The sequence below is a fragment of the Mesocricetus auratus genome, unplaced genomic scaffold (genome assembly GCF_017639785.1).
Source record: "Mesocricetus auratus isolate SY011 unplaced genomic scaffold, BCM_Maur_2.0 Super-Scaffold_100014, whole genome shotgun sequence".
Lineage (NCBI taxonomy): Eukaryota > Metazoa > Chordata > Mammalia > Rodentia > Cricetidae > Mesocricetus > Mesocricetus auratus.
The window spans coordinates 71,898,392-71,924,263 of NW_024429197.1; the positions used below are offsets into that span (position 1 = coordinate 71,898,392).

General features: G+C 42.8%; 1 protein-coding gene across 1 annotated transcript in view; it reads right to left on the bottom strand.

Annotated features, from left to right (window-relative positions):
* Pappa (pappalysin 1) overlaps positions 1-25,872 on the bottom strand; it is a 235,547-nt gene that overhangs the window by 201,117 nt on the left and 8,558 nt on the right. Inside the window, exon 2 of the mRNA XM_021230122.2 lies at positions 103-1,165. Coding sequence (XP_021085781.2) covers positions 103-1,165 — 1,063 coding nt within the window. The remainder of the gene's footprint in view (positions 1-102; positions 1,166-25,872) is intronic.

Here is a 25,872-nt window from a genome sequence, read left to right on the forward strand (position 1 = left end):
TGGAAAAATGTCACAAACCCCTACAGAACTTAGGTGTCTTATCTATAAAGTAGGAACATAATAGTCAGTTCTCAACTGGACATCTGCCCAGGAACATCTTACCTGTGTGGAGAGTCGGGATCAAAGCATGTCTTAGTGACATCTGTGATGTCTGGGTCACAGCACTCTCCACCATCGAAATTAAACCTTTCATAGTTGCAGTCCATGTCACACACACCATTCTGCTGCTTCTTAGTGAATGCAGGGTAGCGCAGCTGGCGACAATCCCCACCATCGTGGCCAGTCAGTGTATGGTTGCATTCAGGGTCACATTTTTCATCCCCGATCTTGCTGATGTCACAGTTGGCTAGGATGAGGCGGTGACGCAGAGAGGAGCTGTTTATCTCCAGCACCTCCAGCTCCCAGGAGATGTTGTAGTGCTGGAAGGCTTCAGCCAGCTGCTGGTGCTGAAAGTCAATCTGCTGCTGGCTCACGGTCGGGTCCTTATGGTCATCGTCATAGATGTTGACCACACGATAGCGCACCATCTTGGGCCGACGGAAACTAGGGAGCTGGTTATAACTGGAGATGACTTCTGTGTTGTCACACAGCGTCTGCCCACATAGAGGGGGCTCCAAACTAGTGTCCAACAAGAAATTGTGGGCATTGCTGAATTCCACGCGGGGGCTTTTGCCATCCTTCATGGGGGACCAAGTGCGTTTCACATTGTCCCAGTTCTCCTGGAGGAGGAGCTGAGGTAGTGGGGTGTGGAGGCCATGGGTTTCCATGTCAGACAGTATCTCTCGCTGTGTCCTGGCTACTTTCCATAGACTGAAGTGTTCAATGTAGCCCCGGAAGTTGTGATCTTGAGCACTGCCCCCCAGCATGAGCACTTTACACTTCTGAGTCAGTGGGCTGAATATGCCACCGACTTGCTCCCCAGAGGTTGCCACCTGTGCACCATTCATATAGAGTTTCATCAGTCGCCCATTGTAGGTAGCAGCTAGATATACCCACTGGCCTGGGAGGTAGCTGCGATGGGCATCGATGGTGGTCACTTTCCTGGCCCGGTCTGTCTTCAAGGAGAAAAAGTAGCGTGGGTCTCTGTTGCCTTGATCACTGATGGTGTGAATGCCCACGACCCATCCTCGGTCGCGAGAGGTATAAGAACATTTGTCATACAGCCCTATGTGGCCCCAAAAGAGAAAGGTGAATAAATAACGCATGGAAGTAGATGCAAATTCTCTGATAAAATTCATAAAAGGGTACTCTAGAATAGCTGTTTCCAAAGAGCTACATGAGAACGTGGCTGCTACTAATGTAGCCTCTGGGCCTCTGGGACCACCCCGAAGGCAAGGTGAGGGCTAGAGGATCCAACAAGGCAAGGAATTTGGATTTGTCAATACCTCATGAAGTCTTACTATTTTTATTTTTAATATGGAGCATGCCAGAAAGCTTCTGTTAGAAGAATGAGCATATTTAACAAATAGAAAATTAAAAATAAAACCTGAAAGTCATTGGTTTTACAAAGCTATTATACAGGAATTTATACTTTCAATTTAGGAGACTATTATGAGTGAAGGGCATTTTTAAAGGTGATAGAGAAACAGTGGCAGATGATAAGACATGGAAGATTCTCATTTGGAAGGACTGTCTCTAGGCCCATCGCCGTAACTTTGAGTACACAACTGCAATTAACAGTCCATGATCTGCAACATGGGATTGTGGGAAAGATTGCCCTAGAAGAGTGAGAGGCAAGGGCTGGGAAGGGAGTGCATTTGTCTCTCACATGAGTCTTAGGTAGCCCTGGCACGTGTTCTGAAAAGAAGGCAGACACTTAAAAGCAGAACTGGAAAGATTTGAATTGAAGATCACAGTGACCAACACCTTCAACTCTATCAGTAGTGAGGAAGCTGAGACACAGAGAACAGATGACGTTTGTGGGGTTATGCAGAATCCCTTACAAATCTCCCAAGAACCAAGCACTCTTTATCTAACACACTCTTCTCTGGTGTGTGTGTGTGTGTGTGTGTGTGTGTGTGTGTGTGTGTGTCCACACATAGGAATATGCTCTTTGAGTCTGTATAAGAGGCAAGACACCATGCTAGGGTCTTTAAATGCATTAGCTTACTGAACATGTATAACATCCATGGCAGTGATATTAAGTCTCTCATTTAAGTGATGATGAACATGAACACAGGTAGTTGGTAAGTGGATTCCAGCTCTATATGACCTTGGTTTTAACTGTCTGGTATACAAATTTCATAATACTCCCAACAGTAATATGCCTAACAATTGGGATTTAATCATCTATGAAGGAAAGGTGGAGGTAATTATCTTAAGTTTTAGTTGATCTTTAAGGACTTTAAAAGGCAGACATTCCACTCTAGAGATCTAGAAACTCCAATAAACTGCTCGACATATTCTCTATGAATCCGATTATGTTTGTACTCACCAGTCCCCTATAACCCAGCCTTTCTGGAATATACACACTGTACCTTGGCACTGGCAAAGCTTCTAGATGATGGAGAGGATTTTCTAATTACATGTGTATTTTAAATGTCAGATGCTGTATGAAGCCAGGTGAGAGGAGAGAGAAAATGAGATAAGAATGAATAAAAGATGCTCATTTTGGAAGGACAGTCTCTACTCTCACTGGAGAATCAGTGCGGTCACCTTAACTCTGAGTGTGCATCTGCCATTAACACTCATCAAATGAACATGGAGTGTGTCCAGCAAAATCAATAGAGGGGGCCCACACAGTCTTTTTTTCCTTTGTGGGCACTGGGAGCTTTGCATCTGTGCAAATGTCTAGGCTTGCATCTGACATGGCTAGCATTTTTGCAGAGGACCTAAGCCCACCCACTTCTTTCTTCCCACTCAAAACATTTTCAGGCAATGGACAGAGTATCCTAACACAGCCATTCCACTTCTACAGTCTGGGTGACATTGGCAGTGTAATAAATGTCTCTGGGTCTTACTTAGTGGAGTTTTGTATCACACTGTCAGTCATTGTCTGATTATGTTTGTTATAGGCTTCCTTCCCTGTGACTAACACACAGAACACTTCTTCCAAGGGTTCACTCCTTGATAGCTCTGTGAGTGTGGATCATTCTCTCTACTGAATCCATTTTGCTTTCAGAAAACAACATGGGATCTCTTACTATGAAGTTGCCTGTATCCATCCTGTTACCTCTTCCCTACTAGGCTGGGTGGTTCTTGTGGGTACTGACCAATTTGTTTATGTCTGTAGCCAGGCTAGCCCTTTAGTACAGTAGGCATTCAGTATGTGTCCCATGGATGACCACAGGCATATGTAATTCAAAATAGAGTATGACAAGAGAAAGGGATTTCAACGACAAATGGAACTGAAGGCACTAATTTATGTCTTAGTTGCTAAAGGACAAAGAAAGTCAGAGGACCGATGTGTTTCTACTGTGAAGGAAGGGGGAGGATCTTTGGGCCCAGAGTAACCTGTGTCAACCCATGATGACAGAAATTACAGGCCATATATATGGGACAAAAATCACTTCATCTTTGTGGACTGTGATTCCCTCATCTGTATCTCTTTTTAAATATACTGTCCTACTTGAAAAGCATAATGGATATAATATCCTTGACATATACAAGCTATCTGAACAAGAGTTCGTTTTTAAGATGCTGAAGGAATGGGGAGTAAATAAAAAAGTTAAAGAATAGGAAATAAGTGGAAACAAAATGCAAAGGGGCCAGAAAAAGGAGGTACCTTGAAATCATCTTGCCTGATAAGTTAAGATAGAGCATGAAGGCTCAAAATCCACTTAGAAATCCTATTATTTCCATCAGCCTAGAAATATTAAGAGACTTTGTATTAAAAGTTACCTCCCCACTGATTCCCTCCATAGATAAAGGGCTGTCTTCACATTTGGAATTAATTGCTCCAGAGCTCATGTCTTGTTGTCCATTTAGAATGTCAATAGGATTAGATGTTTCTAAAGTCATCACATTTGTGTTCCCCTTACTTCTTAGCTCAGGGCCTCCCTCTCATCCACTTAATTCTTCCCTTATTATTCTATAAAAAGAAAATGAAGGGTCGTCTAATAGCAAATAGGATTCTCCCCCCTCTCTCTGTGTGTGTCTGTCTCTGTGTTTCTATGTCTGTCTGTCTCTATCTGTCTCTGTCTGTCTGTCTGTCTGTCTGTCTGTCTTTGTCTCTGTGTGTGTGTGTGTCTGTCTCTGTGTCTGTCTGTCTGTGTTTCTGTCTGTCTGTCTGTCTGTCTGTCTGTCTGTCTGTCTGTCTCTCTCTCTCTCTGTCCTTTCTTCCATTTTTATTTTGTCAAGGGCTCTTGGTCTCTGCTTTTCCTGTTGTTTTTGGGAAGAAGCCTGCCTTTGTTATCAAGGTAAAATGTTTGCACATCTGTAGGTTTTCCTCAGCTTATCACCTCCCTGGGGCTTGGACCCTGGTTCACATTACCTGATGCTGCCATACAGAGTTATATAGGAAGAAGTGACTTCTCCCACGAGGCAGGGACGAAGGACAAAGAGTACTTTTCAGTGGATCCAGGAGGAAGCGAGAGCTTTGAAGCAGGTGTGTCAGAAGTTCAGATGGAAATACTTGCCTGAAGTGTAAGTTGTTGAAAGGAAATAACCCAGCTTCCTTGGGATGGAGTATAGATGTGGGTATGGGAGCCAGTGTCTATGAAAAAATTATCATAATTGGAGATACCTTCCAGAAGAGGGCATTGGAAGCACTCCTGTATGATATCAGCCCAGAACTAAGCCTTGGCACCAGAGATCTAGCTTGGTGTGCCAAGTAACCTTGCCTGGGATGAGTCATGCTGCTGGGGCTCATTCCTCTTTTCTGTTAATGGGGGGTGTTGAGATGAAATGATCTTCTGCTAAACTTTAAGAGCCCTTTGTTTACAGTGAGAATGGGCCCTTGTGTGCAGACAGCACTCAGAAGTATGTGTTGATTTGAACTGAATGCCTTAAGTCATTCTCAGTGTTTGCATGTTCAGCTTTCCCCTCTTCTGTGTCACTTCCTGAAGAACACATAACAGCATCTTCTGGAGAACCCGGAAGTACCCCCATAACACCACACTGTCCTTCTTTACATTTCTCAGTGAGACAGAGACATAGTTCTAAAATAATGGTGAAATTCTGTCTTAAGCTAACCATCTTTGTGGAAGTAGAGGATAGTCTCAATGGACATATCCCTGTATGACAAGGCAGAAGACCAAACACAATTCTGCATATAATCTACATATAATAAGCACACACCTGCTTAATGTTATAAGCCTACAGAACCAGACAAGAAAAGAGACTTCAAGGATCCTTTTGCAGGCCAGAGGGAGAGAGAATGAGTCACAATTCCAGTAAAGGACTCATCCTTGGGCCTTCTGTTAAGGCACTAGTCACCAGAACACCAGTCAGCTGTCATTCTATGTTCTGGTCTATATGCAGTCTATATGCAGCTAAGTTTGACATGCAAAAGGCTTCAAATGCTCCCAGAATCTTGGCATGCCTTTGCTTCCATTTTATTTTATTTCTTACTATGTGAGGGCACACGCGTGCTATGCTACAGGTGTGGTGGTCAGATAACAACTTTGTGGAGTTGGCCCTCTCTTTCTGTCCTTATGAGGGTTCGGGATCAAGGTCACAGGATCAGTCTTGAGCAGCAGAGCCTTTGGCCATTGAGCCATCTCATCGACCCCTTGTTTCCCTGTCTCATTCTCACCTCTCCTCTTACGCTCACACCTGGCAGGAAAGCCTGGAGGCAGGAGACTTGCACAGAGTGATCTAAAGTCTTGACTTGGGAGAAGGTTCTGGTATGGGACACCTTTTATGAGTAATTTTAAAGATTCTACCCTAGGGGGTGTACATCTCTATTTTCTTTGTATAGGCACGTTACTCTTAAATAGGAATCACTGACTATCAAGGGCTATCCACTAAGTTTCCCATTTAACCTTCTCCATAGAGCTGCCAGGATCCACACTGGGCACTCTGTAGAGGAAACTGAGGCTCAAGAACAGGAAGTGCATGACAACGGTGCTGAATTTAGACTTATGGGATTCCCAGACCCAGGCTTGTAATCGTGTCACTACATCAAGTGCCAAGCACCGAAAATTTTATTGTGGATTGTCTAAAGGTCTGGCCTCCTTCGAGAATACTTCTACAAACTCTACATTGCCAGCACAAGCAATCTGAGCTGAAGTGCAAGCCAGAAGGCTGAGCCTTGTGACATTCTTTTGCCTAGACCTAAAACTAGAATCAGAAAGCAGTTCTCTACTTCTAACAATCTGTTGCACTTATCCTGTTCTACTGGGATTTAACATCTGCACGGGCATCTGCTGATTTAGAGCTTGGTATGCTTTCTTAAGCTTGTCCTCCAGTTTCCAGACTTCCATTGCAAGCCGCCTCTCTGTATGTTTGTTTCAGACTCAGGGTTGCCCTAGCTCCAGTGTCTACACTTGATTTTTTTCCCTTTGAAGGTTTCTGTCATAATTTGACTGCCTCCCATCTTTTCATTTGTTGTAAACTGAGTATTTGTGACCCCTTAAGATGTATATGTTGAAGTCACATCACCTGGAAGCTCAAAGAAAGACTGTATTTGGTGACAGGCTCTTTAAAGAAGCAATCAGAGAGCAGCTATGCCACCATAAGGTCAAATCCAATGATAGGTGTCTTCATAAGACAAGACACAGAGAAAAGATCATATGGAGACACAGAAAGAACAGTCATCTAAAAGTCTGAAAGAGGAGATGACCCAGGAAGATTTGTGTTTCAGACTTGCAGTCTTCAGGATTCGAAGAAGACAACTGCATGTTGTTTCAGTCCTGGCTCTGAGCCTCTACTAGAGAAGCCGCAGCGTACTATTTTGCTATCGTTCAGCATGCTTTCCTAACACTCCCACTAGGGCTTCTCTAAACTCTTGTCCATCCCCCACTGCCCTGTGCTCAGTTCACAATCCTTCTCTTGTTATGACATGGTGTGTCAATTTCCTCCCATCCTGTTTTGAGCCGAGTACTGTCTATTAGGAGGAGCCAAAGATGGGTGCTGTAGTCTCCATGCACAGAAAAGTCTTCCCTCCTGGGAGTCAAGCTTCTGTGTTTCCTCTGTGTGAATCGACTTCCCTGAAGCACCTGCTTTGCATTGGGCACATGGGGAGTTGTTTCCACATCACAGGATCTCCTATCCTGTTCATGCCAGTTTTGTGCAACAGCTGTTATGTATTTGCCAGTAAGAAGAGTTGGGGCTCAGAGAAGTTCAGTCCCCTTCCCAAAGTCACATAGCAAGTACTGGAATTTAGGTATCCCAGTGTCCAGTTCCATTCCTCCATAGCTGGGGGTGACCCCACCTCTGCCTCACTTTGTCTACACTGTTCTCTCGGATGCTTAACACAGTGTTAGCACTTACATTTGCCACTCACAGAGGAGGAGAGTTAGCAAGCCATGTGACTGCATATTCTGCTAATACTGTTTGTTTATTTTTCTCCTTTGGAGAGTATCCATATAACAAGAAAGAAAAGTCTGCCCAGGACATTTCTCCCTGTCAAGAAAAGTAGCAGTTGCAAATAAATAATGGATAATCACAAGAGATCTTGAAAACCTCCATGTGACAATCTCTATGTTTAGTATATATGACCCTGTAAAATCTGTATTAGCATGCCTTTGGCAGGCATGAAATTTAAATGTGAGGTCCATAAGTGGTGTCCCAAGTGGCCCTGTTAGGGTCTTGGAGAGACACTATTCTGACTCCTGTCCATCTGACTCTGAAGCTAAAATGGACCCCAAGGATACTTTCCTGTATGGGAATTACTCTCAGCACATATGCCCCTCTGATGTGTACTACTAAGTAAGCCAGCTTTCTGAGCTTCCTTGTTGCCTCTCCTGATGGGAAGGCACACAGATAGACCTAACGGTCCCTCCAATTTCATAGATTTTGGATTCTAGGATCATAATTCTACAGATAGTCCAGTGAGATTATCCACTGTGGGAAATCTAAGGTCATGGGTGGGAGAGGCAGATTTGGGTCCCCCACTTAATAATACTCATGATCTATGGAAATCTGTCAGGAGAATGACAACAGAGGTAAGAGGATGTAGAAATAAAAGAGGGAATCAGGTCAACAATCTGGTTGCTTAGAGGATGCTAAAAATATTAAAAGCTAAAGGTTGACACTGGTCCTTTTTGTGTTTTGTTTTGTTTTCCATTATTTAATGGCTAGTATTAAAGCCATAGAGGAATGCTTCAGAGAGCAATCCTAGGGAAAGCTTTTGTGTCTCCAGAGGAGAATAATTAAAGCAGACAGATTTGGGTTAAGTATAACCATGGTGCCTGCACTAGGTTTATTCAGGGGAGGACCCCAAAATGACCTGAAGGATTCAGAACCACCACGCGTTCAGAGAAAGCTGGGGTGAAACTAACGGGTACTTCTGTCTTGCCTCTTGGTGTTAGTGAAGCAAAAACATCAAATGTAGCCTGAGTCACATGGTCAAGATTTGCTCAGGTGAAGTTTCCTGTGAGTCAGGGATGTACATGCTCTGATAGAAGCAGGGTTGCAGGAAGCAATGGGATGGGTATATGTCACCTGCATATCCTTTCCTGCCCAGATTCTTCTGTTATGCTAGAAATGATTTTTGAGTGACTCACGACCACACGGACTAGTTTATCAGTTTCAATAGGTTGTATGCCCTTAAATGACTTGAGCTCTCTGAGTCTGGATTCTCCCACCTGTCCTCTAGGGATGAAAGTTCTCAATCCTGTACACTTCTTTGGAGTGGTAAAGGATACGAATGACACGTTTCTTTGAAAACTAAACAATCTAGGTGGGAGGCAAACTCGGGAAGGGTGCACCTAAGACCTAAAATTCTTTTTGTAAGATATATTTTTATTTACGTATATGAGTGATCTGTCTGCATGGTCCTCTGTTGCCAGAGGCAGGTATTGGATGTCTTTATAGATGGTTGTGAGCTACCATGCAATTTCTGGCATTTGAACTCAGGGTCAGTGGAAGAGCAGCCAGCACTTTTAACTGCCTACCCTTTAAAATTCTTAATACACGGTCATATAAAACCTGAAATTCCCTCCATCCTTGACCTTCCAGCTTGAATCCTTTGCTCCTAAAAGCAGTTGTCTAAAAAAAATAGAAAGGACAGAGTTTGGGGGCAGGGAGAAGGCTCAGTGGATAAAGAGCTTGATGAACAAATATGAGGACTGAGTTTGGATCCCCAGCATCCATGTAAAAGTCTGTCATTGAAGTGCCCATTTGAATCATAGTGCTGGGAAGGAGGGTTCATGGAAATGGACAAATCCCCAGAGCTTGCTGATCAGCCAGTCTAAGTGAAATGGTGAGTTATCATGGGACCTTGATTCGGTACATAAAATGGACAGCTAGTAAGGAAGACATAATACTCTGGCCTTTGCATGCACCTTCAAACATGTGCACTTATTATTATGCATGCCTACACCAAAACATAAGCACATATCACACCCCCCCATGAATTTGTGATGCTCTGAACAAGAATGGCCTCCATAGGCTCGTGGGTTTAATGTTTCCTCACTAAGGAGTTGCACTAATTGACAGGGATTAGGAGGTATGGCCTTGTTGTAGTGTGTCCTTGTTTGAGAAAGTATGTCATTGAGAGTAGGCTTGAGGGTTTCAAATGCTCAAACCAGGCCCAGAGTCTTTGTCTCTGTCTGCTGCCTGTGGATCCAGATGTAAAACTCTCAGCTACTCTCTACCATCATGTGTGCCTGCATGCTGCCATGCTTCCTGCCATGATAATAACAGATTAAACATCTGAAAATATAAGCAAGTCTCAATTAAATGTTTTCCTTTGTAAGAGTTGCCTTGGTCTTGGTCATGGTATCTCTTCATACAAATAGAATGTTGACTAAGGTATACACACACACACACACACACACACACACACACACAGAGACAGAGACAGAGACAGAAACAGAGAGAGACAGAGAGACACAGAGAACAAAGTTCAGGGTTTAACAGACCAACAAATCTGACTTCAACTTTTCAGATGTTGGCTGTATCATTCACTGGTCAATCAACTCAAGAATTCTGGAGGAGGACACCTTCCCTGGTTTTGGGATTACCCTATTTCCTCTGACAGTTAAAGAAGGAACTAAGGAGATAATGAACTTGTCAGGACTTGGCACACGGCCACTGGCAACATAGTTAAGTGTTAAAACATCTGTAGTGTGTAGTCAGACTGGTCTGTTCGAACCCCAGCTCTACTCCTTATTAGCAGTGTAGCCTTGGGCAACACCTTTTTTCCTCCCCCCTCCCCTCCTGCTCCTGCTCCTTCAAATTTCCTCATATGTAAAGTGGTATAACAAGTACTTCACACCTAGGCTAGAACAGACTGGGACTGGAAATTCACACCTGCATAGTATGCAATAAATGTGGCTATGTGTTTTATTGATACTCAGAGTAAAGACTTTTTCCCCCTCCAATTTGGATTATGTTTTCCTTCTGTGCTCTTCAGCCATGTTTCTGCTCTCACTATTGTCTGTGATAAAGACACAAGCCATTGTCCTCTTTGTCAAACACTGTGAATGAAAGCGATGCATGTCAACTTAGAAAAGGAAATGAAGGGAGGAAGGAGGCAGGAGGAAAGAGAAGGGAGAAAAGTGGGAGTTCAATTCCATTCACCCTCAAAGGTTTCACAGCTACAGCCAGATACTGATGTTGGTAATGCTTCTGCCATGAAGGCAGATCCTACCTTGCTCATCACGATGACTTGAGAAACCCCTCTCTTTACTCAGTCATTAAACCCCCGAGGATATTTTCATGTCTGAGGAAATGGTCAAGGACCGATTGGCTCCTGCAGTCCCCAGTATCATGGCAGCCCTTTCTTTACCCTTCACTGTAGTATCTAGTAGAGTCATAGGGGAAACTCCCTTACTAGATTTTATCATTAACCCATTTACCACACAATACCATCCTGAATCACCTGCCCAGCGTCTTGACAAGTGGCCCTTCAGAGTTCTAGAATCCAAAAACACCCTGCCACCTGAGAAGGCCTACACACCATTAAGCATGCCTCAGCACTGTCCGGGACAGATCCTAAATTACCTCCCTTTCAAACCAGTGATCCATGTTCTGATTTCTTGTATCCCCAGTCAAACTTGGAGATGTCTGAGTTTGTTGACTAGTATTGTCTGTAACATTTATAATTTCCCAAATTAACATCTCCAAGTTACATCTGATCTATGAATTTGTTCATTAAAAGTTCATTCATCATATGTTCTTGCAGTGCTCAGGCTAGATATTTGGAGCATGGAGCAGAGCAAGGAACATCATGAGCTCTCTAGCTAAGGACAGATGATTCCTGCTGGTCCTTACATGGATGCAAAATAGATGCAAACAAAGGAGATAAAATGCAATTAGGAAGCCCTACTACTGCCATGTGTCCTATTCATGATTATCTCCTGAATATTGCTAATTCTAGTCATAGCTCTATGCACCTAGAAATAAATATGCACACTAATTTTGATATACAATGTACATGAAAAATATGACAACTTCTTGAACAATTACTACGTACCAAGAGGTAAGTTCCACTGTCCCTCCATCAGTGAGGAAACTGAATTTCAAGATGGTTGCAGTGATGTTCAAGGTCATTTGACCTGGGATAACTAGGAGTTTACCTATGCACTACATGTTCAATGGCTAACATAAGAATTCTCTTACAATCAGCTGAATATTTTTTCATGTAATTTTAAAATTCCCCCACTCTGATTACATGTTCTGTTAGTCATAATAACACAGAAGGATAGGAAGTCTCTTTAAGATTGAAGTCTACAGAGCATCTCATGATTTCATTTACTTTTCTCAGCATTCTCTGAAGGAGACAAAATGGAGATGATTTGCTTTCTATGAATGAGAAAAGCAAAGCTCCAAGAGTGGTGCAGATTGTCTGATGTCATACATTTGGTGATAACCAGACCCAGAATCTGAATCCCGAACCCCAAGTCAGCATGCAGATGCCCCTCTTTGGATCCACTGCCTCCGACACTCTCCTCAATGACTAGAAACCCTCCCACAGAGAGCCGCACCATCTTCCTTTGCACTGTTAGCTACATTTATACACTAACTTTATAGATATCTAAAGGAAGAAAGATTAAATTTGAAGAGCAAGGTACATGAATTCTAGTTTAAACACAGTCGATGTCATCCCCTGGACCAGACAAGAAGCTATTTCAGAAACAAAGAGGGCTTGTCTTGGAGATCACACATTGTCTAGGCGAATACGCTTGGTGACCTTAGGCTCAGCACAAGGACTGGGAAGTAGAAAGAACAAACTGGTTCTGATATGCATGCATGCATGGCAGGGAAAATCGATGAAAACACATGAGGGTGTTTGCTTGAGTGACAGCACAGTGGATTGTCCAGTGATTACAAGCTCCATTCAGGGGCAAACACAGATCTGCGAGTCCCCGGCGCTGACATGGCTTCAAGGCAGCTCTGGTTAGAGGGCTGTAATAAGACACTGTTCATAGAACATTTAAAGTGTTTGGTGTCAAATAAGTACTCAAGAAACAAGCACCATCCTCTGTGTATGTGAGGGCAAGAAAGAGCAAATGCACATAGGAAGACCACAAAAAAGGGATGGGAACAGGAGAAAAGAAAAGACACAGGTAGAGCTAATATGCTCAGGAGAAAACTTCACCTGTCATATAAACAAAACCAAACAGACATATCAATGATAACACCACTGACAATGTGTATTCTTAATATTGCACACATACAGACAGTGATTCTCAGCTGAATGTTGTGGAAGGAAAACCATCCTTAAATGGAAAATTTTCTCCCAGTTTTACCGATAATAGTTTAACTTTTCTCAGCTGCTCCACACCCTGTCCCTGCTCACTTTCCTTCTCTCTCTCCCCACCTCCTCCTCCTCCTCCTCTCTCTCTCTCTCTCTCTCTCTCTCTCTCTCTCTCTCTCTCTCTCTCTCTCTGTGTCTCTCTGTGCACATTTGAGGTTGGAATTGATATATCCCATATTATCTGGCAAAACAATAGTGCTTAGCAGGTACTCCAGCATTCTCATTGAAAGAACGATCTATGTGTAGTAATGTAGACACAGTGTTCTATCTGCAGGCCTGAAAGTCCACTTGAGACAATCTTGCTCATGTTTTCTAAGAGGGGACTGAGTTGTGGTTTCAGATCTCAGTTCTGCTACCAGATACCTGGAGATTTAGGAAAATGGTAACACTTGTGTGAACTTTCATTTTCTTATTTTGTAAAACAATTATGCTGCTATCAGCTGTAAAGGGTTAGTGACATTGGGCATGGGAAAGCATACAGTTGATTCTTAACATGCTATCTTTGCTGATATTAGTGCTCTCTTAACTAGCCTATTACTTCCATTGTGATAAAATCTGAGGAGTATTGTTAGATTCATATTCATAATGTCATATTTTCCACAATTCTGCAATACATGCAAGCCTTTCTTTGATCTCCTCAAATTAACCCCATCCTTCAGTTTGCATAAAGGCATTGGCTTCATCTTGTTTCAGATGAGCAGGCAGACTCTTGCTACATCCCTCTCTTTGGTCCACACTGCTTCCTTTAGCTAGAAACATTACTCTATTCCTTTGCCTTATGTCCTTCTGATCCAGAAAGCTAAACAGTATGATCTCTTCCACTAGACTTTCATTCATCGTGACTCTGAACACCACATATGCACGTGGGAGAGCACCTGCTACCTTGTACCTTCTGTCACAGATGCAGTCGGCATTAGGCCTTGGGCATCTTTCTGTTGCAGCTAGGAGCACTTGGGCTGTTATTTATTACACAAAATGTCATAGGGTATATTCACTCACACCCGAGTCTGCTGTTGTGTGTTATTTGGTTCTTGTCTTACTTCTCCATAGCCATGATCAGTAGTAATCCTGGGATTTTCTTCAGGCATCAACTCTAAAGTTGTCTCTGGAGTGAGTTCACAGGGGCTCACAGTACATGTCTATTGCGACTGTGCATCTAGAACCTTGCACACGGTGCCTAGGGCATTAAGTCCCAATAAACATTTGGTGAAGAGATGACTGAATGAAAGATGAATTGCCTAAGGCTTATGGGGAAACCAGATTAGTTTCTTTCCAGTAGCATATGGAGAGCCTTGAAGTGGAGGCAGCCGTGAGTGTCCTTAAGCCAGTGCAGAGGCCTCTCCTGTCCTGGCCTTCAGTTTTTCCTTCTATGGAATGAGATGTTGCCATCATGCTCGTAACATTTGATTGTTGAAAACAGTAACACTTAACTGTGTAACACTTTCTGGTGTGCATTTTGTCAACAGACTATGGTGACACAATTTTTATGGCTTTCCTTGGAAATGCCAGGGAAAGCTTTATGAGCTGGGTATAATAAATAGAAACATGGGCTTTGACTTGCTGTCAATGAGCTGTGGTTCTTTGGCAAGGCCTTTCTCATCCATACTTGTAACATAAACTTTATGTGATGTGGTTTGAGTTTTGTTTTTTGCTTAGGAGGTCTTTTCCTCTTAGGTAAAGATAAGTATTTATATCTTAACCATTTCATTGGCAGACACACACATCATTGAGAGCCTGTATGGATTTAAAATTATATAACTATTGCTATTTACAATTCTGATTTTTAAAAACAACCTATTTTTGTGAGCCTTCATAAGGTGTGTATGCCTTTAGGTTTTATGTCATTTATGCCTAAAAGATGAACTGACCCCATTGTTTATTCTGGGTCTTGGCTCTGCATCTGTACCCAGTTTGGGGAGAGAGTTGCTGAACACCTGCAGTCAACTTTAGGAGGCAAATAGGATGGGCATTCTTGACATAGGTCCACAGCCTGTTTTGCAAAAACACACCCAGAGAGTGTGGGCTGATTTCTGGAAACAAAAGTCTCTGGGTAAGTCTAGTGTCACCTCATCTTGGCCTAAAGAGATGGGAAACCATGTCAGGAAGAGAGATGGCAAGAAGAGATAAGGGCAGGATGAGGCCAGACAAGGCAGAGCTCCCTTTCACAGGGCTGTGTTATCCAGAGGATCTCTCCTGGACCAGGAGGGCCATGAATGCAAGTGGTTGCCAAGGTTTGCTATGCCAGGTACGGGCTAAACTCTCTGTATGGATTAGGATGGGGAACCTGCACAATAATCCAGGCAGGGAAATATTGTTATTGTTTTCATTTTACATATGGGAAAAATAATGGGATCAAGCTTGAGTAACTGGAAGGTAAGTGATAGAGGTAGGCTTCAACTACACAGGGTCTGAGTCCAGAGTTCAGGCTCTTCCCCTTTAAATGGCACTATCCCGGCAGGGCTCATCTCATGAGGCAAGCAAAAAGGAGGACTTGCTCCTGACAATATGGCTCAAAGAAGTTTCTCTGAATAGCTCTCAAAGGGTTAAACCTTGATGAAAGGCAGAATTTGTATAGGAACAAGGTAGGATGTGAAACCTTCAGGTAGAGGCGTAGCATGGATGAGACTTGTAACCTACCGGCAGCCCTGGAGATGAAAAAGACGTCTACACGAGACAGAGCTGAGGACACAGGGGAACGGGAGGAGGAGAAGTGGCGAGGGCTGCCTGAGGCTAGATTGCAAAGACTGAGCTTGGCATGCAGTGAGGTCTGAGATTCCTCCGCAGACAGTGCACTATCTCTGGGGTTTCGAAGAAGAGAGTCCAGAAAATAAGGGACAATTAGCTAAGAGTAATGTGGCAGCTCTTTTTTCACAGTGGCAGTGCAAAGAGAGCCAGGGTTGGTGTCTCAGGACTTTGTAGCAGCCGTCATTTGGAGCAATGCAAACTGTTAATGAAGAGAGTAGAGTGTAATCAAAATTTTGAAGAGGACTGATGGGATTTTTAACTGGATGCTAATTTTCTGTTGTTTTGACATCTATTACAAAATTGTTAGTAATGACTAAATTCAGAACAGGTTCACTAAGGCTTTTTAAAAACACATAAGTGACATTTAGACACCTATCTGGGATCCACTAGATAGAGAATGAGGTAATCCTCTTTGATCCTGGTGATTAGTCAAAAGGTTTGAATTTTAGCTCCCCATCTCTTGGATTCCTGTCTATTAGACTGCAGGGTGGGTGCAGAGTTAATCTAAGCCCCATTCTGGCCTAGCTAATGCAACTACGCAGGTATATCTCTTTTGGTTTAAGACCCTCGGTGATGACCTTGGCTCTCAGAATATGGTAAAGCCAATAAAAAAACTATTAGCTATGTGAAACATATTAAGTTTTTTAATTTACGATTCATGTGGAATCTTTTGAGGTGGGGAGTTAAATCAAGTGTTTGAAATCAGGTATATGTTTTTGCATTTTTATTAAAGCATAAAATAAATAGATTAGTCACTCATATATAGTATTTTCTGTCTGCCTTAAAAGAGACTGAGTGTGCAGAAGGCTATAGAATGCAAAAAAGACTATGGGCAGAAAGCCAAGGACACCATAACGTCAAGGAAAACGTTAATGTGAAAAGGCACCAAAATGGGAATTTGTGTTCCAAGAACATCAGGCAATTCTGATGAATCTAGAGTCTGTCATTCCCAAGTGACAGAGATTTTGCCTCCTGTGGGGTGTTTGGGAATGGACACTCCCAGTTGTGGTTATCACAACTGTGTAGCAGATGGAGCCTGCTCTGAAGCTAGCAGGTAGGGGCTGGGGATGCTGGTGAGCATGCTGCAGCACACAGGAAAGCCCTCGCAGGGAACTGCCACCCCAGAAGTCCCATGGTGCTGAGGTTGCCTACAAGCTACTGTGAGGACACAAAGTTTAGACACAAGTGCAATGTCATGCTGAGCCGTTCAGATCTGGGGCTAGAATGTCTGTGATGGAGGATGATTACAATACTGACCCTGAGCAACTGATTCTATCACAGACTAGGTGCACATTTTGGGAAAATGACTTTCACTTGGCAAACTGGTATGTTATTGCTACCCACCTTCAGAGATCCTTGTAAGGAGTAAAGCTTAGGCAAAATACTTAAAACAGGGTCTGTCTTACATTTCATATTACATATATCAACTATTTACATTACTGTGAATAAGTAAGGGGGAGCCACATCAGGCTTGAGTCCGAGAGAGTGGATAAAACATTCACTAGCTTGCTTAGGGCCTCAGAGATGCTTGTTCTTCATAGAACTATTATACCTACCCAACTATGACCCTTCTTCTGCCAGCTTCTGCTTCAGGTTGCCACCTGTAGCCATCACAAACAAATCCATGTCTGGATTTAATCTTCCAGCTCTCCAAAATGCCCAGGCCAGCACCCGATCCTCTTAGTCTAGCTTTTCATGCTTTCCCTGCATAAGTGGAAGGAGTTAGAGGAAATGAAACATGCAGACAGACAGGAAGATGAGGTTCCTCTAGGGGAGCTGCTGTGGGGGACGCAGTGCTCAGGAATCACAAGGACAGAATGGGGACATGTTTCCTTTTTGTTTTGTTTTGTTTGAGATTTGTTTGAGCTGCTGTTACTGTCCTCTTGGAGCCTTTGTTTGTAAACAGATAGTTCTGCTGACACAAAGTTTTGGAAGGGAGGGGAGAGTAGGGGCGGGAGTGAGATTTACAGAAAAAGGCAGGTTGTGTCCCAAAGCCTTAAAACCACGTGGTTGTTGTTGAGAATACAAGGACCTCACTGTATTGAATGAGAACGCTTGTTTTACAAGGTGAATAGAAATATGATAGGGGCAAATTGAAAATGTTCCAGAAATGCCAAAAACTTCACACCATGAGGGCTTCTTGCTTCTTCCTATGTTCAGGGATGTTCAGAGTTCACAGAGGTTCAGAGTCCCTGAGGCCTGGGGGTGGGGCGGGAGGCTGGGAGCCTGTAGACAGTGAAGGTCCCAGGAACTAAGTTATTGACAGATGTCTGCCTTGTCTTGTCCTAAGAAGATGGATTCCCTGCTAGATGGGTTCCATTTCCTAGTCTCTATCAGCTTTCCATGACCTGCTGAACTGATGATCAAGAGGAGGATTGAGCAAAATATTAGTGCTGATAAATAATAATGATAACAACAACAACATCAGCTACAACAACACCTGGCAGCACAGTTTCAGGCGCTTACAGCTACAGGGAATGCTTCCTCTTACATAGCTACGCAGACAGCACACTTTAATTCTGAAGTGAGTGCTTTTCAAACTGTGAGGTATGGAAGTTCAAGGTTCAGGGGAAGGTTTGGGGGGAAATTTTATTGTTTTAAGGAATTCACAGTAGCATAGCAATTAGAACCAGAGGCTTCTAACTCATGGCCCAGTCCTTAGTACAAAACCTGGTAAATGGAAGATTACACAGACCCATGAAAGGAAGGATGGAATGAAGGAAGAGGGAGGAAGCAGTGATGGAGAACTAGGAGGAAGAACTTAAGAACTGATAGAAGGATAGAATGGGCTGGACGAAATTAATACATAAAATCCAAAGTGCACAATACCAGCAGGGACATTTCAGGCAATAAAAGAAGTGACTCTGCCTACTTAAAAGCTCAGAGAAAGCCAGAGAACAAAGTTTGAATAAACAAAGTTGTAGATTATATTTCTAAGGAATACACTAATTCCTCCTCAGAGGAATAAAAGCCCCAATTCTATTTACTCCAGCATGGGTGCAGATGACGGAAAGTGCAATTCCTCAGTCTGATTTGACAACTCGGCATCAACATTCTCATTTTCACAGATCCTCAACAGTGCTCCCACTCTCGTGCTGGGAACAGCCTTTGGGGGATGACCTGGTATGCCCCCCGTTCCTCAGCATTTCAGTCCCTTCTTGGGCTGATGAAAACTTTAGACGACAAAAAACGTATGGACAACTACACATTTGACAAAAAACATCTTGAGATCCATAAATCACTTCAAGTTCTCCTGAGCCCATATGAAAGAACCCATCTTTGCTCCATTGCTCTAAAATATGAATAAAAATTGATTATTTTAGCTGGAAATGGTATTTCAAAAATAAATGATAATGATAATCATTAAAATACTAAATCATGAGAAAACATTTCTGCAGTCACTTCATCCATGGCAGTGTTAAGATTGGGACTCCTACCTTGACATCATGTGTTCCAGTCCCTTTACTGGAAAAAATGTAGTGGACCCTATAGGCTATAGACGAGACTCCCTGATCACTCCCTCACACATGTAGGTTAATAGCCACGTCTCATGGTTTGAGCTTTTTCAGCTCTACAGACACACATCTTCCAGTGGCTTTCATACCTTCTGCCTCTGTGCTCGGCTGATCCTGGCCATGGACTGTTCACTAGCATTTCTGTTCTGTCTCTGACACCTGTCACTCAGTCTTTCTCCTCTTTGATGCAGGCCTTGGCTCGGCCTGTGAGCCAGTGTTACTCTGTGGTAGTCATTCTCCAAAGGCTACTATTTTTACTTTTCTTTCTTTTCCCCTTTTCTGCAACCTACACAGTCTATGCACCCTATGCACCATATATAGCCAATGTGCCCTATGCACCATACACAATCTACTCACCCTACACACCCTATACAGCCTACACACACTACACAGCCTACACACACTACACATACTGCACAGCCTACCCAGCCTACACACCCTACACAGCCTGTAATCCTACACAGCCTATGTAGCCTACACAGCCTATGTAGCCTACATACCCTACACAGCCTATACACCCTATATACCCTACACACACTGCATAGGCACTTCCACTTGGTTAGTCCCACACTGCAGCCAAGACACTGGACAGGTAGAGAGACTTAGCACAAGAAACAGTTGTGAGCTGGCTGCCTTGTGGGTGCAGAGACTTGAACGCAGGTCTTCAGGAAGAGCAATCAGTATTCTTAACCACTGAGCAATCTCTCCATTCCTCAATACTTTTATTTTCTAATCTTGACTGTCACAATCACATTATAAATGCTAATTACTGGTTATTGCTTTCACTTCTGAGAAAATAAAGTTCACACAGGCAGAGACCTGCTCTGTGCTATCCATGACAATATCTAACAGCATTGAGCTCATGCTATATAACTTTTGATCTAGAGAGACATGCAGTGATTTTTTTGAGACGGATCTGAGTTGTCACTACATCCCTGTCGAATACAGACCTGATTGTTTTTATTCTTTGGACTTCAGGCTCCCCAGATCTAGAGGACAGTTAGAGTCCTACCTAACCACAGTATTTGATTATCTGAAATTCCTTTTAATTGAAGGTTAAGCACATTACATCCAAATCCTAACATAATAAGATAAAAAGGAATGGGCAAGGGAACTGGGACCTAGTCTTTCTCCATCTCCAAGATGGAAGGAAGTTGTGATAGCTTCTTTCCCACTTCAAAACATCAAGTTCTCCATCTGTGTGCCAAGGAGACTGGAGTATGTATTCTGTAAATTTGCTTTACTTTTCTATCTAGGTACTCACTTAAACACAATTGTTGGATCATGTAATATCCAAGACATTGGTAATGGTCCTGGTGAATGGCAGCTATGATGAGTCTCAAACAAAGAGAGGTCATTTAGGCACAAGGGAGAGTTATGGGAGAAGCAGGTACACAACTAAAAATGAAAACTAGATGAGCTGGAAAGACTTAGAGAGAACCAGGAAGAAAAGACTGAAAACTAACAGAGATAGCACTCTAACTGCTTGGAGAGAATGGAGCCAGAGAGATACAAATGGGTAATAGAAACATCTATCTTGACAGCTCAGAGACCAGGGCCACCTAGAACAGTCATTGCTTTTCATGATGCACTTGCTTTCACTATCTGTATTTTCCTAAAGCCTACAATATCAACTTTCAAAGCACTGAGCCTTCTAGCACCTTCTTTCAGCATCCATTATATTATCCTTTATTTAGATTCATCTCAAATTTAAAAGTTCATTTAACAAAGTTTATTTAGCATGCACCCATATGTCCAGTCTAAGTCTAAATTATGGTAGTTACATAGAGATGAAAACAGAAATTGTTTCTACTACTAAAGAGCTCAGAGTCAGTTGGAAGTGATAACCATGTATCTAGCCAACTGCAATAGAGTGTGGTAAATGACATGTAGGGAGAATAATGGATTGTCTGAGCTTGACATGGATGACTGTCTATGGAAGTACACAATAATTATTTCTCCCACTATATTCCAAGAAGAAACTCTGGGTCAAGATCCACAGCTGAGTCATGAATCAACTCATACAGGTTGTTCTCACTAATTTATATCTTCATGAATATGTTTAAAATTATATGCCTGGCATACCCGTATGCAAGGCAAAGTATACTACTACATATAGACAAATGCCCCAATTCTTTCAAATGGAAGAGACCATTTACAGATTCGAATTCTCAGAGTACTTTCTAGTCCCATGATAAACACGGGTGTTCCACAACACAGTGTTTCTCTCCCACTGCTTCTATGAGACTCTATTAATTGCCCAGTTACAGCAGCTATGATGATGTCAAGCATCTGTTTACCACTTGGCTTCTGCTACAAGGACGAGGAGGTCCTCAGGGGATGGAACTGTACCCCTCTCCTCTTTTCAGTCTCCACCTCCTTAGTTAACATGCACCATGTAAACAGTGCTCAGTAATGACTTATTACATATATGGATAGATGGACAGAGATATGGGAGGAGGAAAGCTTTACATCTCCCATTGAATTCTCATTTGCTATTGAACCTCACAAAAATATCTAGGACAAATCAACTTTGCATTTCCAGAATTATTCTTCTACTAAAGTCCAGGTTCCATAGGCTGAGTTCACGATCCATAGTTCAGGCACCAAGGCCTCTTGCACACTTCAGTTCAGCTCCAAATGTATCAGGGTGCTTATCAAATGATTAAACATGTCCTCATTGAGGATTTTGAGGGTTTCATTCACTCATGCATTCAACGTCTCACAAGAGCAGTCTGACTGAATACCAGTGGTGTTCTAAGCAAACACAGCCAGTGTGAAGATAGAGAGAAGATGGACTTTGGATCCCAGTTTGACTACTCATCAGCAGAGGTCTCTTGGTGAGGCAAGCAGCTACCTACCACAATTTCAGAGGGTACAGATAGTCACTGTCAGTACAGTGCCAGTAAATAGTCAGTGTTCTTTAGAGGCTGGCTGATTTTGAGTATCACATTCGCTACTGGTGAAAATGTAAGCACCCCCCAAGGATTTATAAACAGTGGACAGAGAATCCTAAATGCTGAGGTTAGATTTCAAGGTCTCCCAAGATCACGGGAAGCAGATGGAAAGGGCCTCTACAGTAAAGAGCGAGGAGACGCAACCCTGAGCCACAGACAGAGTTCAAGGAGTACTTAAGGCTCAGAAAGATGCTGATGAGGGAAAGAATGGAGAGATCTAAGTGTAAAGTTGAGGATTATGTGCTACAGTGAAGACACAAAACAAGTACTTTGCAAGAAGGCCAGGGACTGGGAATGGGAAGATGAAAACCAAAATGTGGCTTGGATTAGACAGGCCACAGTGCAAGCAGAGAAGCCCATGACCCCGTGGCACCCCTCCTCTTTCTGTTTTGGAAGGCCAAATTTCTCTTCCCTTTTGACCTCTCTGCTGAAGGGGAAATGGAATTAACCACTGTGTAATGTTTCTGACTGTGACGCACAACACAGGTCATGTGCTTGGGTTACGTAATGCACCATGCCTGGGAGGTTTCTGGAGCTTGCTCTCATAGTCAGTAGATATTAGGCTGGTCCCCATACCCACCTATCAGTTCAATCCTTAACACAAAACTATGTGAGCTCCTTTGCATGCAAGGTAGGGGAGAAACTGAGACGGATATGATTCCAAATGTTCACATAATTTAGTGTGATTAAGAAGTCTGGGCATGGGCTGGAGAGATGGCTCAGCCGTTAAAGGCTAGGCTCACAACCAAAAATATAAGAAGTCTGGGCATTTGAAAGTGTGAGTTTGCATATGGTATAATGGAGAGGGGAGTAAGAGATGTGAGAAACAAGGTACACACTGGAGGGGCCTCTTCCAAAGGACAGAGTCCTCGAGCCAGAGGCCGTAGTGCTTAAAGCGTGACATAAAACTGTATACAGGAACATTCAATAAGCAAAGACAGGGATGTGGTAAACCCTGCGGCATTTAAGGGAACTTTAGATAATTCAGTTGCCCCTGAAGAGCCCTTAACTAGGAGTGTGGCAGAGTCATATTTATTTTTGGTGGCAGAAAATCTAGTCATCCAGTGTTAGTGTATTATCTGGAGGTGGTAGAAGGGTTAGGACTCAGAAAAGTGGGCATTTCAACAGTGGAAGTCATAGTTTAAAGGAAGGACAGTTGCTAATCGACATGCTGTAAAGCAGCATAGATGGTGTGGTGACTGAGGGATTGATGATGTGCCAGGAGTTGGTAACACAGAACAAGAAAAGAGTATGGGAGTATTGGAGAGATGGTTCCATTCTGGACATGTTGGATATGGGGTGTATGTTATCATTTTCAGTGCACATCTAATTCTGGTCTGCAAACATAAACTGAATAGAATTTGGAGATATAAGACAGCCATCAGCAGAGCTGTGCTAATGAACATCTGAGAAATATGGAAAGATACACATGTGCTTTTCCTCTTGGCTCAAGACTTAGAAGACAATGCCTCCCTTAGAAGACCGCTGATCTTCACCACCCACTGCCCTAGCTAGCATCTCAGTTCCACATCCGTGAAGTGAGTAAGTGGGCACATCCTGTCAGTGCTCATACACCTTAATTCTTTGGGTTTCAGGTTCAGCTTTGTAAAACTGACTATAGCATGTGTTCATTTCTTATGTTTGTGACTGTGAGCTTTGCATTTCTTAGAGTAGGGCTGCCTTTTCCCCAAATGCTGGCTGCCACATCTTTCTTTATGTTCTCAGCAACCTCTGTACATAAAAGGTCTCCAGTCTCATTTGGGAAAATATTCGTCTCCACATAAGCCCTGCTGCCATTCCTATTACAAAGAGCAATAGTAATTGAGGAAAGAGGAATGCAGGACAGACCCAAGAACAACTTCTTCACCATGGGGTAGGGCAGTGTCACCTCTATCTGAATTCTTAGATTCCCTGCTCTATAGGCTCTGTGGCAACCCACATCCCAGATTTACATTTCTCTTTGCTGTATTTTCCAAGTGGGCTGGAGCCTGGTAACTTACAAAGTTTTCAAAAGTTAATGACTCCCCTTCCAATCTTCTGATGATGCCAAATTGGTAGCAAATAATGCCAGAATGCATGGGGAGGAGAGAGAGAGAGAGAGAGAGAGAGAGAGAGAGAGAGAGAGAGAGAGAGAGAGAGAGAGAGAGAGAGAGAGAGAGGAGGGAGAGGAACAGGGACAGGGAGAGGGAGGGTTGGGGACAAGCATACGTGCGTTTTCTTTCCCTTGCTTGAAGAGAAGTCTTAGTAAAAGCAGCAGGCATGAGAAGTAGGGGCACAGTGAGGAGAGATGGGAAGAAGGAATAATATGTACCCTAGGGATGATGACACTGGGTATTCTGGAAGAACACAGGGAAAAGTGACTTCATATCTTAAAGTTTCTGTGTGTGTGTGTGTGTGTACATGTTTGTATGGAGGTCAGAGGTCAACTTCAACTATCATTCCTATGCATGGACTTGCTTTTTTTGAGATAATATCTCTCACTGAATTCTGGGACTCACTGACTACTCTTAGCTGACAGGTCAGCAAGTCCCATGCCAGAACTTACATTTCCCTCCTCAACACCGGGATTGCAAGCATTTAGTATGGCTTGCTTTTTAATGTGAATTTTGGAGAACAAATGTTGGTCCTTATGTTTGCATGGCAAGTACTTTACCAAATAAACTCTTACCTTAGCCTCTGAATTTTAATATTTTTTATAAACAAAATAGTCTCTGATGTACATGATAACAAAGACTAATAGGCCAGTAACTGACTGTGCTGTCTGGGGGTTCTCTGGCTTGGCCTTTGACTAGTAAACACAATTATGATGTTAGTATAACTTAATAAATATTTATCAGAAAAATCACTCAATGAGGGTTTTTATGGTGGGAATATTTGTGATGACCATAATTATTTCTAGTATTAATGAGATGGCTTCCAGCTATTAGGAAGTAATGACATTTACCAAATAATGCCTCCAGTCAGTCTTTGACTGAAATTCTACCACTGTGATTTTGATCTGCAGCACAAAGATTTTGGGATTTCATTAAAGTATATGTCAAAGAGAAAACAATATTCTAAGTGCTGTAAGTCAATGACAGCTTAGCAAGAAAAAGTAGTGGCTCTTCTTTTTCTGAGAATTAGTATTACTCTTGGCAGAAGGAAAAAAAATATGGGCACTTTGCCCCTGAGGGTAATAGGCCCAAGCACCACCTAGTGGAAGAATATAAGTCAAAATGGAAGAAAACCAGAGCTATTACCAATTTCACAATTGTATCCTAGGATAGCCTTTGTGGGGATTATAAGACTGTAAAAGGTCTTTACTAGAAGCGCCTTTAGGGCCAAGGTGGTGATAAGCTTATAACAGCTTCCATGTCACAGACAAGAGAAAGTTGGTTCAGGGAGGGAAAGTCACACAGTTACAATGATAAAGCAAGCCCTCCTTCAGAACTGGCCTCCTGTAGCTTTCTTCTGTAGATAGACCGGAGTCTGCCCCTCTTCCTGCTCTCCAAGGCTTCCCTTAAGAAAGTCCCTCTGGTCATTCTGTTCAAACGTCACACCTCCAGCATCCATCCACATACCTATTTTACTTTATTTTTCTCTTGAGAGATGACATGCCAGCTTGCTTGTTTACAGATGGTCACCATCTCTCCCCAGCACCCAGAATATAGACTCCCTGATGGCGGCTACAGCACTCAAAACTACACCCAGCGCACAGCAGAATTCACAAAAGTACCTGTTGAGTGCTTCCACAGGGACTTCCCAGATTCATTGTGACTCTTATCTCATTTTCGTTGCTTACATTTCCTGTTTTTGAGTACACACTTCTGTTAATGAAGCAACCACCTTTTTTGTTTTATTCTCATCT